At 42.8% G+C, this 16,860-nt stretch overlaps 1 protein-coding gene across 3 annotated transcripts; it reads right to left on the bottom strand.

Annotated features, from left to right (window-relative positions):
• Positions 1 to 1,765: 1,765 nt before the first annotated feature.
• Positions 1,766 to 16,646, bottom strand: CCDC77 (coiled-coil domain containing 77). 3 transcript variants are annotated; one of them, XM_083401233.1, is made up of 12 exons: positions 16,395 to 16,646; positions 15,258 to 15,313; positions 14,154 to 14,370; positions 13,106 to 13,248; positions 12,059 to 12,155; positions 9,281 to 9,353; positions 9,049 to 9,143; positions 7,329 to 7,477; positions 5,872 to 6,397; positions 4,431 to 4,556; positions 4,157 to 4,309; positions 1,766 to 3,496 (listed from the first exon to the last, which is right to left on the bottom strand). In XM_083401233.1, the coding sequence occupies exons 1-12, from the start codon at positions 16,629 to 16,631 to the stop codon at positions 3,350 to 3,352; spliced, it is 2,019 nt and encodes a 672-aa protein (XP_083257359.1). In that variant the 5' UTR covers positions 16,632 to 16,646; the 3' UTR covers positions 1,766 to 3,349. The 3 variants fall into 3 exon arrangements, with proteins under 3 accessions (XP_083257359.1, XP_083257360.1, XP_083257361.1); XM_083401234.1 differs by having other exon boundaries at positions 16,095 to 16,400; XM_083401235.1 differs by lacking the exon at positions 16,395 to 16,646 and adding an exon at positions 16,236 to 16,358 and having other exon boundaries at positions 15,258 to 15,315.
• Between the last annotated feature and the right edge of the window lie 214 nt (positions 16,647 to 16,860).

Here is a 16,860-nt window from a genome sequence, read left to right as displayed (position 1 = left end):
ATGAACAGTCTTCCCAGACCAGGAAGCGCAGCATGACTTCCTCCCCAACCAGTGTTCTGCTGGAGTAGGAAGGCAAAAGGAATTAAATCTGTTTCTCAAAAGCTCCAGGAAGACTTAGAGAAAGCCTTGCAAGGAACCTAGAGAGACACACACGTTTAAAAATAGTTACAAATGAAATCACACTGTGCATACACACGTTATGTTCGATAATAGGATAAATAAGCAGAAAAAGAGCAGTTCCTTTGCTCCGCTTAATACAACAGAGGAACTGCGCCCCCTAGTGCTTTTTTATGTTACAACAAAACACGAATCCTTATTTGCAGTCAACAGACCATTATAACATTTTATATCAATAACTTTCATAAAAATACACATTAGCACAACTAAAAAACACAGAAATATAGTAATACTAAATATTGTGTGTGTGTGTGAGAATCTATAAACTTCAGAAGTGATCTAGTGAGAATGGTGATATGTACTCAAAAACTTTGCCCCTCGCTCTGGGGCTGACATTTTAACCCTGAAGCAGAGTATCATAAAAGACTCAGAAGAGTGGCCTGAATATTAATAAAAACAATAACAATACCCCACCCATCTGCCCAGGTTGCCCTAGCCCCTCTGGGCAGATTTATAACAGGATGTGTATGTGTGTGTGTGTATATATGTATATAAAGGATTGGCTGGAATTACCTTCAGATTAACTTTATGGATAGAGATCTTAGGCAAGGGTTCATAGCAAAATGGGAACTTGCAGAAGCTCCAGGTTTAGTCTTGGTATCTCCAGTGAACAAACCTTGAGACGCTGGCACTTCTGCTCCCAGGCAGAGCAGCCAATACTGCGCTGAATGGACAGTCTGGCTCTGTATAAGTCAGCTTCCTGTGGCGCTAGTTATATTACTTTTCCCTACTTGCATCTTTAAAATGTATGTTGGAAAGTGGGAAGGAAACAACTGAAGACGCAGAAGCTGTGTAATGCTATGCCAGCATGATCTGAAATGTTGATCTTCACATGCATATGGTGAATCTCCAGTGTCAAACTCACATATTACCATATTCCAGCATTATAGAAATTAATCTCTTTGGCCCTCAGTTCTCCACACATGTCTTTATGGCTAAGAGTTAGATGCACATGTCCATATCCCAATCACCTAGGGGCAGCTGTCTACGGACATCCACTTGTGCTAATGGCTCAACATATGTTCAGAGCGTGAGCACATTCCAATTTTAGTATATGTGCTGCCGAAGCGAGCACGAGCGTGAGCCAATTTATGTTTGAAGTCTTAGCCCTTTCTTTTCATGGTAGCTGCCCTTGTTCCCCCCATTTCCTCATCTCCATTTCCACCATAAGCACAAATGCATTTCAGGACTTCCATCTCATCATATACAAGCATTCTTGCTATCTTTCAAGCAAGCGGATTCGGAAGATCTGCAATCGGGGATAAAAGGAAAGCTGGGAATAGGCTCCACCTTTTGGAGGAAATTGGGCAACACTAGCTAGTGCAATCTTTTATTGACTTTGCAATGCAGCTTACAGGTTTGATAGCTAGGCACTTGAGAAGGATCACAGAACTTAATTTAGACATGAGACCCTGTAGCCCTCCAGATGTTGCTGGACTATAACTTCCATAATCTCTTACCATTGGCCATGGTGGCCGAGACTGATAGGACCTGGAGTCCAACATCTGGAGGGCCACAGGTTCTCTACCGCACCCATCTGACGGGATTGCCCCCCCCCAACATTCCTGTAAGGGACAACACAACTGTGTTTTTAATTAATCTAATTAGAAGTGTTTCAACTCCAATTTTATTATAAAATTTGAATAAATGAACAAGTATAGCATAGAAGGTACAAAATACAAAGAGACACGGCTAAGGCATATTCATTTACTGTACAGCATTTTGCTCTTCAGAGATCCTCAAGGTGTTGTTGTGTGTAAGCATGTCCAAATCATTAGAAGCCAGTTCAAGCCAGATGAGAATATAGTTTTGATGTTATTATGTTACTGGTGCAGGCAAAGAGCACCTAACACATCACATTTAATATTTGCAGTGCAAACAGTCTCATCTACATTACTCTTGCTTACCGTGTCAGATTTCTAAGGGGGGAAAAACAAAATCCATCTGCCTGCCTGCTGTTTTGCAATCTCAGCTTCTTGCTTACTATAACGGCTTGCTTGCAACGAGGCGCAAACAGACTTTCCAGCTGCAGTGATTCTTGTTGTGAATTCTGTCTGGAGGTGCATGTTAGCGTTTACACATTAGCAGCACTGTGATATGGCTGTTTTGAGTACCCACACAAAGCCACATGAGAATGGAGACCTGAAACCTCAAAAGGGATAATACTTATGATAGGATCACTTGAAAGGATATATATTTCCTGCATGGAAAGCACTTCCCTCTAGGAAAACGTATGGAAACCAAGTGTGACATATTGGTCAAAGGCAAGCAATTGCCTGCATTAAGACTTGCATTTTGGCTTGCAGAGGTGGTAGGAAATGGAAGCCTTGGTGACAAATACCAAGAGAAGTGTTAAATTAATATCAAGTTTAATGCTACAGCAGGGGACAAATGATGCTGCCTGATAACACTTCAAGTGTTTATCTTGCAGCAGAAGAAATTCTGTAAGAAAACCTAAGCGAGACCCACGACTGAAGCAGCACTTGTACAACCCGACTCGAGTCACATTTCTTTGGAAGCAAATTCTTTGGGGTTCCTAATCTTCTTCCCGCCCTGCAACACAACAGAGCAGATTTGGAGATTGTGCAGGGCACGCACATATGTGGGAAGTGTGTGGAGTTCTGCTGTGTGAGTAAAAGGTGTTCTGCTTGCACAACTATTTAGCTGAATACTGCCCACAAGTGTGGATTTAACCAAGGGCTTCTCTTCATACAGACTGTCATCCACCCGTTACAGAGTAATTCCTGAGGGACACAGGGAAGTTGCTTCCCTCTTTTTAATAACCACTGACACTGATAGTATGAGATCTACTTGTGCTGGTTTCTGGAGGTGCCTGAATATTGCATCGTTCTTAGAACAGTTGAAAACATTCCTGCAAGCTGCAAGAGCAACATAAGAGTTAGCAAATGACTCCAGCTCAATCTGTGCATCAACTGACATCGAGAAAAGCAGGAAGCCAATTCTAAACCCGTGTAAAAAAAATAAATAAAGTAAGAGAGTTTCCTTCCAAACCTCACATTAGGTTTAATGGGTTCCTTAAGTCCTGGAGTATAAAGTTACATCCTAGAGCCACAGTAAGCTCCACGTGGTGTCACAAAATAAAGATACGAGAAAGCTGTTGCAACAATGGCCTTTATCTATATGCCACTGGTGTTGGCCAGCGTGTCTCTTATCAGCAGGCTCTGAGCTCATTTTCTAGCCCATAGATCTTTGACTTTAAATTTTTCAATTCCCCTTGAATTTTTTTAGTTCTCCTATTCCCCTGGCGAACTTCCTGCAGAATTGCAAGGTCTTGCTCTGGCCCCACAGTTGCGGTCACCTAGAGAGGGAAACAAAAACAGATGGATATATAAAGGTTCCGTCAACTTGACCATTATTTTTCAAATGGTGCTTTCTTGACTGCTTCTGTAGGTCTCCCTGTTCAGTTCCCAAAATGTTTGTGGCCATCCAAGCCTTCCCCTCACCCCATTTTTCTATCCTTTTAAAAAATCTGGATGGTTCACAACACAAAAATAAAAAATGAGAACACAAAATGCATAATAGAACAAAAGCAAACCAATAATCCCTGTCCCACAAACTCATTAAAAGGCCAGTCAAAACTATAGCAAAAGGCATACCAGATCAATTTTGAACATCTCCATTCACAGCTAGCAGAATTTCTAGTTGTGGGCTAGTGTTTGTTTATTTTTCTTCCTTGTAACAGAATTGAATATTGCACCAGAGGAATTCCCTGTCTGAACATTCAAAATTAATTCTACCTAGGACTCAACAACACAACTGCAAACAAAACGTTTTAAGAGTGTTGTAAAGTACATTATACAAATGTGACTCTAGATGGCGATAGTGAGCTATGGCAAATTCAATATATTTTTCAAAACATTTTTTAAAAAAGGATTTTCACAGCGTTTTTTTATACATGTCTAGGTTCCACCCTAGTGGATCTCAATCCTGTCCTCCTTCTGGTCATAACAACACTTACCTTGAAAAGCAGTCGCTCTACCTCCTTCAGGCTTTGCCGAAGTTGTTTGATGTCTGTCTTAAAGCCTTCCACCTCCATGCAACGCCGCTTCTCCAAGGCCTCATAGCGCTGGGTCATCAGCTGCAGGCGCTTCCCCATCTTTTCTGAGCGTTCCTTTTGAAAGCAAACAGAAGATTACAGATCCCATGAATAACCCTTGCAGTAAAGAGGATGGAGGCGACTATCACAGCATGCCAAAGTGGTTGCACTTGACAGCAGCAGGGAAAGGCATTACCTTGAAGATCTCTCGTCCTACATCTCCTTCCTCTCGAATCTTAGCCAGCTGCTCTTCCAGGGAAACGCACTGCTCTCGGAACATGTTTGATAGCCGCTGTTCCTGCGTTAATTGCTCCTGTAGCCTCTGTGATTGAGATATATATATATATATAAACCTTGGCTTATAAAGTGCTATAAAGCAGAATGACAACTTATGAAGAACTGCTTCCTTCCTAAACAGCACTATGAAGGCAACTAGAACACCCTGAATAATTAGTGGCTTCTATTATGACAAAGAAGGTCATTAGCAGGACCACCCTGTGCTTGTTTTAAAGTTAAGCTGGTTTGAGACACTCATAGTACTTTAGCTCACATGCTCTAGTTGCAACACTTTAGAATTCAACAAGTCAACTTTGCACGGGCAGCAAATGAACAATGGGCACCAAACTGAACTATGTTCAGTGTTGTGTGTATGTTTTTTTCAGTCTTTCAACAACAGCAATAAGTGATATGCTATAAATGAATGAATGAATTACAGAACTACTAATGATAATGAAGGAAAGAGGCACTCTCAACCTGTCAGGAATTATTATTATTATTATTATTATTATTATTATTATTATTATTATTATTGTGTATTTATTTATACTCTGCCTTTTTCCCTGATGGGAAGGCAGCTTTCAGATAAAAATAAGAACCGCTAACAACATATTTTTTAAAAATTGATAGAATTAAAACTAGATACATATATAAAAAATATAAAAACATACCAATAATTACAATGAAAACAGCAGAGGACCAGCCCTTTCATTAAAAGCAATCAGTTCCCAAAAGCCTTTTGGGACAAGAAAGTCTTCACCTGCTGGTGGAGAGACAGCAAGGAGAGAGCCAGTCTAGCTTCTTTAGGGAGGGAGTTCCTAAATATGGGAGCAGCCACCAAGAAGGCCCTTTCCTGCATCCTTACCAAGCATATCTGTGGGGGTGGCATGGTCAAGAGAACGGCCTCCCCTGAAGATCTCAAAACCTGGGCAAGTTTGTATGAGGAAATATGTTGTTTCTTAACCTGAAGCACTATTTCTGGGTTAGTGGAGTTTGTAACCTGAAGTGTATGTAACCTGAAGCGTATGTAACCCAAGGTACCACTGTACAAACTTTTACATCACCAAGCGAACAGCCCCACTAGATCAGAACAAAGGCTAATCTAATCCATCTTTCTGTTCTCTTAGTGGCCAACCAGATGCCTCTGGGAAGTTCACAATCAGGCCTTGAGCATGATATCCTCTTGTGGTGAGGAAAAAGCTACTCTTGATACCGGGGGATTAAAATAAAGAAGACATGACCGTCAGGACAGTATAGGGCTACATCTCAATGTGCCATGGCACAAGGAGATGTTGACATCTCATGGTATTATATGTTTGAGCCCTCAGAAATCACAGTTAGGTTATAGCAGTCCCTGTTACCTTAATCTCTGCGCAGTATCGTTTACGGCATTCATGCCCTGCTCGTGAAACGTGCTTGGCACCTCTGTCTTGCATTTTCCTCCTGCCAGGAGAAACTCTGCCAATAGAATACCGGTATGGGCTGCTGTCCCACCGCTCTGGGCTGCTTTCCCACTGTTCCGGGCTGCTGTCCCACTGCTCTGGGCTGCTGTCCCACCGCCCAGGACTAATGCCTTGCTGGCCACTGTCCTGCCTTCTCCTGATGTCTCCTGAACCTTGTTGGCCACTGTCTCGCCGGCCGCTGTCTTGGCTTCTATTGATGTCCTCCGAAACTCGGCCGCCGTCCTGCCTTCTCTTGATGTCCTCCCGACCTCGGCCGCTGTCCCGCCGGATCCTGCTCCACTTGGGTGCTGCTTTTCTTTTGTCCAGCTTCCTCAGCAGCATGTCCTTCTCTGCCATCCAGGATTTCTCATTTGCCCGTGCGTCAAACTTCATCTGGAGAAAATCTCTGGTGCTCTCGTGCAGCAAGTTCTGAACTTTGTGGTAACTGGAGGGAGGAATGGGAATGAACCGGTCATCAGTTTCTTCCCCAGATCTTCCATTATCCCAGTTAGAAATTGGGGTGGGGATCAATGGCTTGACAGTGCAATTCACTTTGTCAATGGGCAGCTGTCCCTGGCTTTGGACCCACATGAAACCACTGTGAGGGACCTCAACATAATGAGGCTGTCTTATATTAGAATCTTTGATCCATGCCTTACATTGGAGTCATTTGTTCATCTAGTTCAATATTGTCTATTCTGACTGTCAGCATCTCACCAGACTTACCATACACAAGTTCCTTTAGTTGGAGATCCGGTTATCTAACTTGGGACCTTATATGTATGCAAAGGATGTGCCTTACAACTGAGCTGTGAACCCTCTCTTAAATTAAAGCCAGCACCCAGAACCATGCTTCTCTTCCATACCTGAGTGGCGACCCAAACCCTGGACCATATTAAAAATATGATGCTCTACTGACAAGAGCTACCTGTATGCATGCATATAATGAGTTCAAGTTCATATCTAAGGAGTAGGACAGTGCAAATGTATGACTGGTTTCTACCGCATGTTATGTTTGCCACTTTATACCTGCTACGAGAGACACAAAGTACCCTGTGACTTCACACAGTATCAAATCAACGGCAATAGGAGGTCCATGCACTGTCTTAATACAGTTGACCAGCACTTCTGTCCATCACAGTAAGGTTTGTTTTTATTGGACCCACAATATGCTATGAAGGCACAAGAGGTGACCACCTTGCTGAAGCTAAGTAGGTCTGGGTTTGGTCAGTACCTAGGTGGGCGACTGCCTAAGAACCACCGTACATCACCATTGGTTCCACGATGAAAGGTGGGATAGAAATGTAAGTAAAATAACATAAATAAAATGATTTGTATTCAGACTGAGAGCAAAGACACATTCTTCTTGCACTTACTTCTGAGTAAGCTCCTTGATCTTCTCCTGGTCCCTCTGGTGCTGGACCAGAGACTCTTCTATACGAATTCGTCTGTCCTCCAGCAATGCTTCAGTTTGTTCCTTGGACAGCTTGGCCTGTTCCTCTAGCTGAGCTTGAAGAGCTTCAACCTAAACGAGTACAGAAAAGGGGGTAGAATTTTCTGTTGTGTTTTCCTCTGGCAGAACAGCTAACATTGTTCTATACACAAAGAATAACTGGGAGCCGTAATGTTCAGAAGTGTGATTTCCACCTTCTTAGAAACCTCTCCAGAGCAGCTAGATGCTGGAGAATAGCAGAAAAATGGCTTCATACCCTCCTTATGAACGTTCTCGTCATTTCTTTCTTTGTCACAGTGGAAGACTTGATGCTGAACTAGATAGCCCTTAGAAAGAGCTAGCATGGGTATTATTTTTTTGTTCCTGTTGTGAGACTATTATGGAAGTCATTTGGTAAAAAAAAAATGCATTTGCAAAGTAATCCCGGTCAGGTTCTTGCAATTGCATTTTTAAAAGACCAAAAAAGAAAAAAAAGAGTAGCATTTGATGTTGAATTTGGTTTTTGTTCTTGCTTTTTAACGGGCAAATTTAAGCAGCCTTATTCAGCTATAAAAATAACTCTGAAACTCTAGGTTTTGCACAATCAAAAGCTTCATACCTACCTAAACTGTCAATCTTGGAATATGAAAACAATACTGAAAACCAATTGGAAAGCTAAGAAATCGTATGATAGATTGGGGCAGTCAAGCACTACAATGAAACAAAAATAAGGCAGCTAAGTACCCAAATCAATGAACTCTGTTTTTAAGTTCCTTTACTAATTCAAAGATCATGCTATTCACTGACCATGATTGCTGCAATTGTCATATGACAAGCCAGTGATCTGGAGCCATTTACCCCATTTCCCTCCCTTTTCCTCAAATGGACTTGATTCATCACGATATGAATGAGTTGCTTATAGATCAGCTACACTGGTTTACAAGTGTGGGGGTGTTGTCACAATCAGCCACCCTAAGTAAAGATTTAAATTTTTTGAAGTCCAATGCAAAACAGACAACTCTTCTCTGAATATTGTGGCCTCTCTCTTTTTACTGTTGGCTCTGATCATTTAAAGCAAAAATCAAAGTTTAATTGAGTGTGATGAGATCATAAGCAAAGAGAAAGAATAGGGTCTCAAATAAATTTACTGTATTGTTTTAAGATGCCTGAGAGTACATACCTGAAAACAAACACCACAGGAGTACCTTACTGACTGAGGATGGCCCATCATACATGTCAGGGGCAGGCAACCTAAGGCTCGGGGGGCCAGATCCGGCCCAATCACCTTCTAAATCCAGCCCTCGGACAGTCCGGGAATCAGCGTGTTTTTACATGAGTAGAATGTATCCTTTTATTTAAAATGCATCTCTGGGTTATTTGTGGGGCACAGGAATTCGTTCTTTTTTTTTTCCTTCAAAATATAGTCCAGCCCACCACATGGTCTGAGAGACGGTGGACCGGCCCCCTGCTGAAAAAGGTTGCTGACCCCTGGTACTGGGGATTATCACTGACCTAAATACTTGCTCCCCTGATATCAATGGATGGCAATGTGCATAAAATCATGCCCATCATTGGCAAAGCTGACTTTTCACGGAGAAAGAACTATTTGGTTTTAGAGATCTAAAAGCAACAGACGTCCACCCAGGCTGCACAAAGCCACTTACCTGCAGTAAGAGTGTTTGCTCATCTTTCTTGTATCTATCCTCATTTTCTGGTTTTTCTCCATTTTCTGCTGGTTTTGTGGCACAGTGTTTTATACCTAGAGCAGAAATAAAAGTTGAATTGGTAAAGAAAAGCTATGTCACTCCTTTATTTAGATGTCCCCCCCCCCCACGCCCACAATAGCCTCTCTCTTCAGATGTCCTTGATGGAGATAATTTTTAGCTTCTCAGTTACCTGCTTTTGAAGTATGCTTGCCACTTCGATCATGTGAATCCCTGCCCTTGATTAGCTTTTGAGGTATGGTGGCCTGCAAGGAGAAAAAGACTTTATTTTCTGCTCTGCTTTTGAGATAGGCTTCAGTAGCAATATAATGCAAAAAGCCTTAGAGGGAAATGAATTTTAAAGTAAAATAGGCACATGACTGAATCCCAGAATGCAACATGAACTTGTGGCTCAGTTCTCCCTGCAGCTTCGTTACTCTAGCAGCCCAGTTCCTAGAAGGGCCCTTCTACCCATGTTGTGTGTACAGGTCTCATCTACTTCTGCCACCCAACAACACCAAATGGGTGGTGTGTCACTGCTGGAGTTGGGCTTCAGAATTAGGAGTCAGGTTGCCCCCAATTACCAGGATTGTGTTCTGGGTCCTAAGTGTTGCTCCCTTAGCACTGCAATGTACACCCATCTGTAGTGCTCCACGAAGTCACTAGCGATGCACCGAACGGCAGCTGAAACAATTACAATCTTGTCTTGTGCTTGCCAACTTCAAAATGAACACTGTCTGAGCTTTCTGAATGCATTCAGATGTACAGAATTCAGAGAGGCAGAGAATTAGGTAGAGGGGGGTGATATCCATCTGGCCACAGAACAGACTTCTGCTTACAGAACAGAAGTTTCCCCTTTCTCTCCTTCTGCTCCACAGATGTGCTCTGGAGGGTTGGGGGACAGAAAGGAGAAGGGTTTTTTGGGGGGGGTGTTGCTCAGACAAACACAGAACATTGACTAGGGTTGAGGAGGCCTAAGCCACACCTACTTCCTACAATGTTGCATGCATTTCCTGCTTTTGGAAGACAGACGGAGCTACAACCCATTGTGCTGTCTTTTCATCCTGGGAGGAATGTGCAAACCATTACCGTCTTGCAGAGTCAGTTTCCTTTTCTGTTAAATGCAAATGGTCAGGGTTGTAAGCTCTTGCTCTGACATTATAACCGCTACACTAGTGGCATGTCCTTGTTAGGCCTGAGCATTCTTAAAACCTTTTGTGGAAGTAACCAAGTAAATGCGCTCAGAATCAGGAAACTGGAAACCAAGCCCCTTGTTACAAGTGTCTTTCTCATCTGTGTATACTTGCTGGTGAAATCAAAAACAAGCAAACCTCCAGAACAAATAATGGTAGGCAGCTGGTTGAAATCATTTGCACAGACTGTTTTAAGTAGCTGTTTTTGCAGAGCTAACAGTTGCTTTTTAAAGACTACCCACTGGAATTTGTAACTATGTAAGGAACTGGATTTAGTGGTATGGGATAAAATCAATAAACTTTTAATAGTAGTAGTAGTAGTAGTAGTAGTAGTAGTACCCCATCCAACTGACTGGATTTCCCCAGCCACTCTGGGCAGCTTCAAGCAGATATAACAACACAATAAAATATTAAGCATTAAAACATTAAAACTTCCCTACACACACACACCAATTACAGTGGTACCTTGCAAGATGAATGCCTCGCAAGACGAAAAACTTGCAAGACGAAAGAGTTTTTTGTTTTTTGAGTTGCTTCGCAAGACGAAAACATCTTGAGCCTTTTTCTTAAAACCGTCAATGCATTCCTATGGGAAACCGTCAATGCACAGTGGTACCTCACAAGACGAAAAATTCACAAGACGAAAAAACTCGCAGAACGAATTAATTTCGTCTTGCGAGGCACCACTGTACTTCTTATTGGAACTGGAACGTAATCCGTTCCGGAAGACCATTCGAGTTCTGATTGGCCGACAGCTAGGTTTCTGCACAGATGAAGCCATATTAGACATTAGTGTTCCAAGGAACATTCAAAAACTGGAGCACTTACTTCTGGCTTATTGGCGTTCGGGAGCCAAAATGTTCGAGAACGGAGCCTTTAGTGTTTTGAGGTACCATTGTAATAGCAACAGTATTAACTACAGTCATAACCTGGCTTGGATCCCGAGTTGCCCTTTTGTAAGAGGAACGTCAGTGCAGTGGGGGTTCCTACTGACAGGCTTTCAGACCCTAGTACCAATTTCTAAACCTTTTCTGCAGCAGATTTTCACAGTGCACATGGAGATGTGGGGGAAGCTGTCAAAAATGACCTCCCCCCACCCCGTGGGAGTATCCCATGAGCAAAATGCATCTTAAGGGAATTAAGGATCCTAATCCCTATTTATCAATCTCAATTTCTAAGATACCTGAAGTGGGTACAGGCAGAGTAACTACAGCAATCATCATTTTATCTTAGTTTTCGCAAAGCAGAAGATTAAGAAATGAATAACAGCATATAAGCAATTTCAAAAAAGGAAAGACTGCAATCTGTTGAGCTAGCTATCTTTTACAGTATCACAATATATTTATTAGGCTTTGCTCAATGGGTTACTTTGTGAAGGCTATTCCACAGTTACAGATTTTAGAAGGATAGTTCTGTTAGCCTACTTTTCCTTAGGGATTTAGACTGCAATCCTTTGCACTCTTACCCAGAAGTAGGCTGAACTCAGCAGGGCTTACTTCTGAGAAGACATTCACAGGATTGTGTAGCATGGCATATAGTTATTTCCACTCCAGAAATTTACTCTAGCTATTTCACTATATATTGCTGCAATTCTTTACTGTTCTGCTGTCATGTTACTTTCCATGTCACATCATGCTGTACTTTATTGTCTTAATATGCTTTGTGACCCACCAAAGGCAATGCCTTTAATGTAATTTATATCTCACAGAGGCAACATAGAACAGTTTAGAAAGAACCTGAAATAAAAATGTATTGTAGGTTAACAGAGGTGCTCTTACCTTGTGAGGTGGTTCCTTGCAGAAATAGGTAACTTCGCCACTGTCTGTTCCCAGTAAAGCCAAAAGATGCTGGATCTTCTTTCTATCCTCCAGCTCTCTGAAATCAGTTTAAAGGACAGTGACTTATTTCTGTTCCCAAGGCACCAGTTGGTGCACCCCTAAGGCCAACTAGTGGAAGCCCAGGAAACATCCAAGAAGTGGGAATAGATAGCTTGCCTGTCTGTCTGCATACACTGGAGAAATTCTCTTTCCCATGGAATCTGGCTGCTGAACAAGATCTTATGTAAAGTGTGTAGTGAAAGGCCCCCAATTTTCCCTATTTCTTTCTCTCTTCTTATTAATGTTGCATCTATCCCACAAAGAATTGATGGAGCATATCGTAGCTCCTTCCTACTCAAAATGAGGACTCAAATTGCCAACTGCTCTGCATATCCTAACACAGCAGTTCAGCAAAAAGGAAAGAAATAGTCTCTGAAGCCCTTCCAGCCTGGTGTAACAGGCCAGTGGCCCATCTAGTCAAGCCCTCTGTTCTCACCATGGTCAACCAGCTGCCTGTGAGAAGCTTGCAAGAAGAACCTGAGCACTGTCGCCACCTAGTGTCACATTTGTATACTGCACTTTACAACACACTTAAAACATTTTATTTGCAGCTGTATAGCTGAGTCCAGGGTGAAAAACTCTTTTCTATCCACTTTCTCCATGCTATGCAATAACTTCATAAACTTCTAACATGTCACCTCTTATTTGCCTTTTCTCTAAACTAAAAAGTGCCAGATGCTGCAACATTTCCTTGGGTGGGAGGTGCTCCACCTTATCATTTTGCTTGCCCTTTTCTGAGCCTCTAGGACAACAGCAGAAGGGACTGGACAGTAGCACATCTACTTTAGGATAGGTAGCATGCCCCACATTCTTCCCTGTAGATCTCTTCATGCGAGAGAGAACAGCAAGTATCTCAATCCCTGTAACTTTAAAAAGAAATGGCACAAACATGCCGCTCCCCTCTGTTCTGCAGGCTGTTTTTTCACTCTTCCCACCTAGGCAACAAACCTGATTTTCAGCCTATCGTTCTCAGCATAAAGGCGCAAGACGTGCTCCCTCTCCTGAAAGAGGAAAACCTGCATGTCACTCAGAGCCTTCTGCAGCTCTGCGATTTCTTCTTCTCGCTGACGCATTTCCCATTGTAATTTGTGCTGCAGGGGGGAAACGGAAGCATATTGTTATTGATCACCTAGCTGTTACAGCAAAGGTAGGGCAGAGACAGGGTTTCTCATTGCTCATTGGGAAACAAATACTGTACTGATGAAATAACCTTTGCTCCAAATCCCCGGATTACTACTCGCAACTGTTTCATATACCTATTAAATAGTACGAAAGACCAGAACAGAACACTGTGGAACCCAGCAGCACAATTGCTATGAGGCCACATAAGTTTCCCAGGGCTAGTCCTGGTAGTGACCCTGGAAGTAAGAGTGAGACCACTGCAACAAGGCACCATTGTGCCCCAACCCAAGTTACGCCAGGATGACGTGATGGTCCACTATTGAAAACTAACATTCTGAGATTGTCCAACACCAACTCTGCCACAGAAGCTGTTGGGCAGCGGCACTGGCAAGACACCAACAAAATCCCCATTTGGCCTTTCTGACCCTACATTAGGCACAACCCCTTACATCCCATCTACATTTGATTGATACTAGTTTTCAATAAAGTAAGCTACTGGTTTAATAGTTGCCATATTAGAATTCATTTTATTTAGGATGCGGCTAACCCAGGTTTATTGTTTTAAAACTGAGCAGCACAAAGACTTCACTGCTTAATACTTAAGTATTAAGGGTACTTCCCAGAGCTATAGATAACTCTGGCAGCTGCTGCCAGGCCCCACTCTATTCACATTTACTCCTCTTTGTATTTTCAAAATGGACCAACACTCCTCACTTGGAATTTCCCAGAAAATCCAAGATGGCAAATACTCTCTTTGCAAACCAAGTAACAAAGCAGATCAGCAAACACTAAATCCTAATTCAAAATACTAAACCCGGCTTTGCCAACCACCGGATAAAGTGATCCATTCACCCATCTTTTGCTTTTCCCATACCTGCTCATCATGTGATGCTTTATATTTCTCCAGCCTTTGGACCAGTTCCTCATGCTCTTCATCAAAGTCTGCAATCTTCTTTCGGTAGTATTCCAGCAGTTGCCGGGAAGGGCGGAGAAAGGCCAGACGTTCGTTGATTGAAGGAAGAGGAGTACAATCATTCTGGTGAGGTGATGGGAAACTAGGAGATTTGGGGGAGCCGTGGCCGGCAGCTGACCTGAACACCATGATTGAATATAACAAGAACAATTCTATTACAAAGTCATAAAGACTACCAATCCTCAATTCTTGCAGTTAGCAATAACATAAAAACACAGAACGGTTTCACACAGGTCACAAAATCTAGACCTGAATTTAATCTATCCCACCTCCAGTTTCTCAAAAGCTGTGGCAGGCTCCCTTTGGGGAAAATGAAACACCTGGAAATGATTCTGAAACTTTCTTTCCCACTAGACAAAAACTGAGTGGTATTATTGCTCCTTGGGAGAGGACCCTCAGTGATCCATCTTTGAGAAACTCAATTTCCCCTAAAGAAGGTACCTTTCCCCTACCTTTTGTGAAACCTTTTTGGACAAAGGCATGACTAAGCACACCCAAACATCCAAAGGTGTCAAAACTGGCATTGTTCCACATCCAAAATTGGCTCTTCCACTTCACCACACTCATGCATCAGCATCATCATATACATGCAGGAAACACCTGAAAGATGCATGGGCATTTCAGGGTATTTGAATTCCCACCTGCTCTTGGGAATTTCCTTACCTTGTCCTCCATACAGATACTTTCCTTTGTGTTGCTCATTTAAGGAAAAGGGGGGAAATTAGCACAAAGACAAAAATTGGTTGTGTGTGGTCTGCACGTGTGTACACAAGAGTGGTGTGGGCATTGGTTATGCCACAGTTTTGGCCCATGAAAGTCCTTAAAGGGCTGGCCAACAAGGAATGTGGCCTTTGGACCGACAATGGTTAGACGACTCTGTCTTAGGGGTAGGTAGGTACCAAGCTACAATACAAAGTGTGGAATGGCAGATGGTCTTCAAGAAAAGATATTGATAATATTTAATACAAATGAAGAGGAAACAAAGCAGTCAGTTCCTTGACATACCTTTTGGAGGCAGAGGGTGTTCTTGGAGAGGAAGTCATGCTGCTCACTCCTACCACCTGTAGTAGTGCCAAATATACCTTTTTTACTTTGGTAACAGAAGCATAAAGCCAAAGGTTCAGAGAAAGAGTATTAACGGTTTTCTAGTGGCCCATTTTTATTTCCTCACAAACAGATGCATCTGCTCAAAGAAAGTGGTTGGCGAACCAAATTCACGCTAAATCAAGCCATGCTGTAGCCAACAATTTTTCAATCTGCACTTGTAACAGGCTTCATACACGATAGTGCACATGTAAATGATTTATTACATTTATCCTACCACACACAGCTAGGAATTTCAACCAAAAGGACCCTACCTTTCTGCTGGGGCTAATTTCTGCTACCAGCCTACCCACACGAAATTGGGAATCTGCCAGGTTTTGCAGCCAAGGAGTAGAAAGCAGTGGGAAAGTTAGCAGGGATAGTCAAAATAGGAAGTATGTCATGGGACGGGGTAGAGAACAATAAAGTAATATGACTGTCAGAAAAATGGCTTAAATTATGGCAAGTTGTTATGAGCACATGCTAGCAAGGCAGGTACCTAGGGCTGGTGAAACCGTTTTACCACCCCACCCGGCTTTTTATCCCTGAAACAGCTGTGAGGTTGAGTGGTCTCAGAGACAGCGACTGGTCCAAGGTTACTTTTAGCTAAAAAGTGACTTAAACCCAACTCTCCCCAAGCCCAAATTGCTAGACAACACAACACGCTGGTTGCCTCCAACCCCACACCCCAAAATAATCTTCGAGGGCTGGCTGTAAACCTGTATATTTGCCTGCTTGGGCATATTTTTTGGGACCCACCTGATTTCTGTGGCTGTAAGATCTTTTACATTGCTTCTGAGTATTGCGTTTTAATGGTTGTAACCCGCTGTAATAGTAATAATAATAGGTGGGGAGCTTTACTGTCCTAGTCATCTCAATTAGACGCCCCCCAACTTAACTTTTAAAGATGAAAATCAAACAGGAGCCCCTTGCTCTCTGTCCTAGCAAAGCACCGTGAACCCGCCCCACGGAGCAAGCAGTTTGCATCGTGTCTCTCTCCGCTTCTGCCCCACTTCGGCCATCCCGCGCCTCCCCGCCGCTCACCCCAAACACACTAACCGCTCTAACACTCCCGTTCGCGCCGCAGCTAGTGCTCCTCTCAACCGACGAACCAAAAAGCCAAGCCGAGGGCCCCTCCGCCCCTACAAGTATTCTCCAATCGCAAGAGCTGTAAGAAACGGAGTCGGAGCTTTTCGCCCAATCCCAGCCCTCTTGCCATCCAGCAATACTTTTAAACTCTCGTTTACAAAGGAAAACGAAGCCCAAACGTGGGAAGAAAGGAAAGCGGCGGCGCATGCGAGGAGTCGGCGATAGGCTTATAGAGGCATGTTAAAAGTTAATCCAAACCCTTCGCCAAAACGAAAGCAAAGAGGGAATTAATATAAATCAAAGCAAATCGTTTTCTAGTATCTTAAACCCCCACTTCAGTGAGTAAAAAATTACTACGTCGTTTATTTCCAGAGAAGTCGCCCTGTTAATCAGTTTGCAGCATCAACTAAGAGCCTTGGGATACTTTCAAAGCACA

Source organism: Podarcis tiliguerta, assembly GCF_965153285.1.
Source record: "Podarcis tiliguerta genome assembly, chromosome: 10".
Lineage (NCBI taxonomy): Eukaryota > Metazoa > Chordata > Lepidosauria > Squamata > Lacertidae > Podarcis > Podarcis tiliguerta.
Note: the sequence above shows the minus strand (reverse complement) of the source record. Positions and strands in the feature narration are given on the sequence as shown.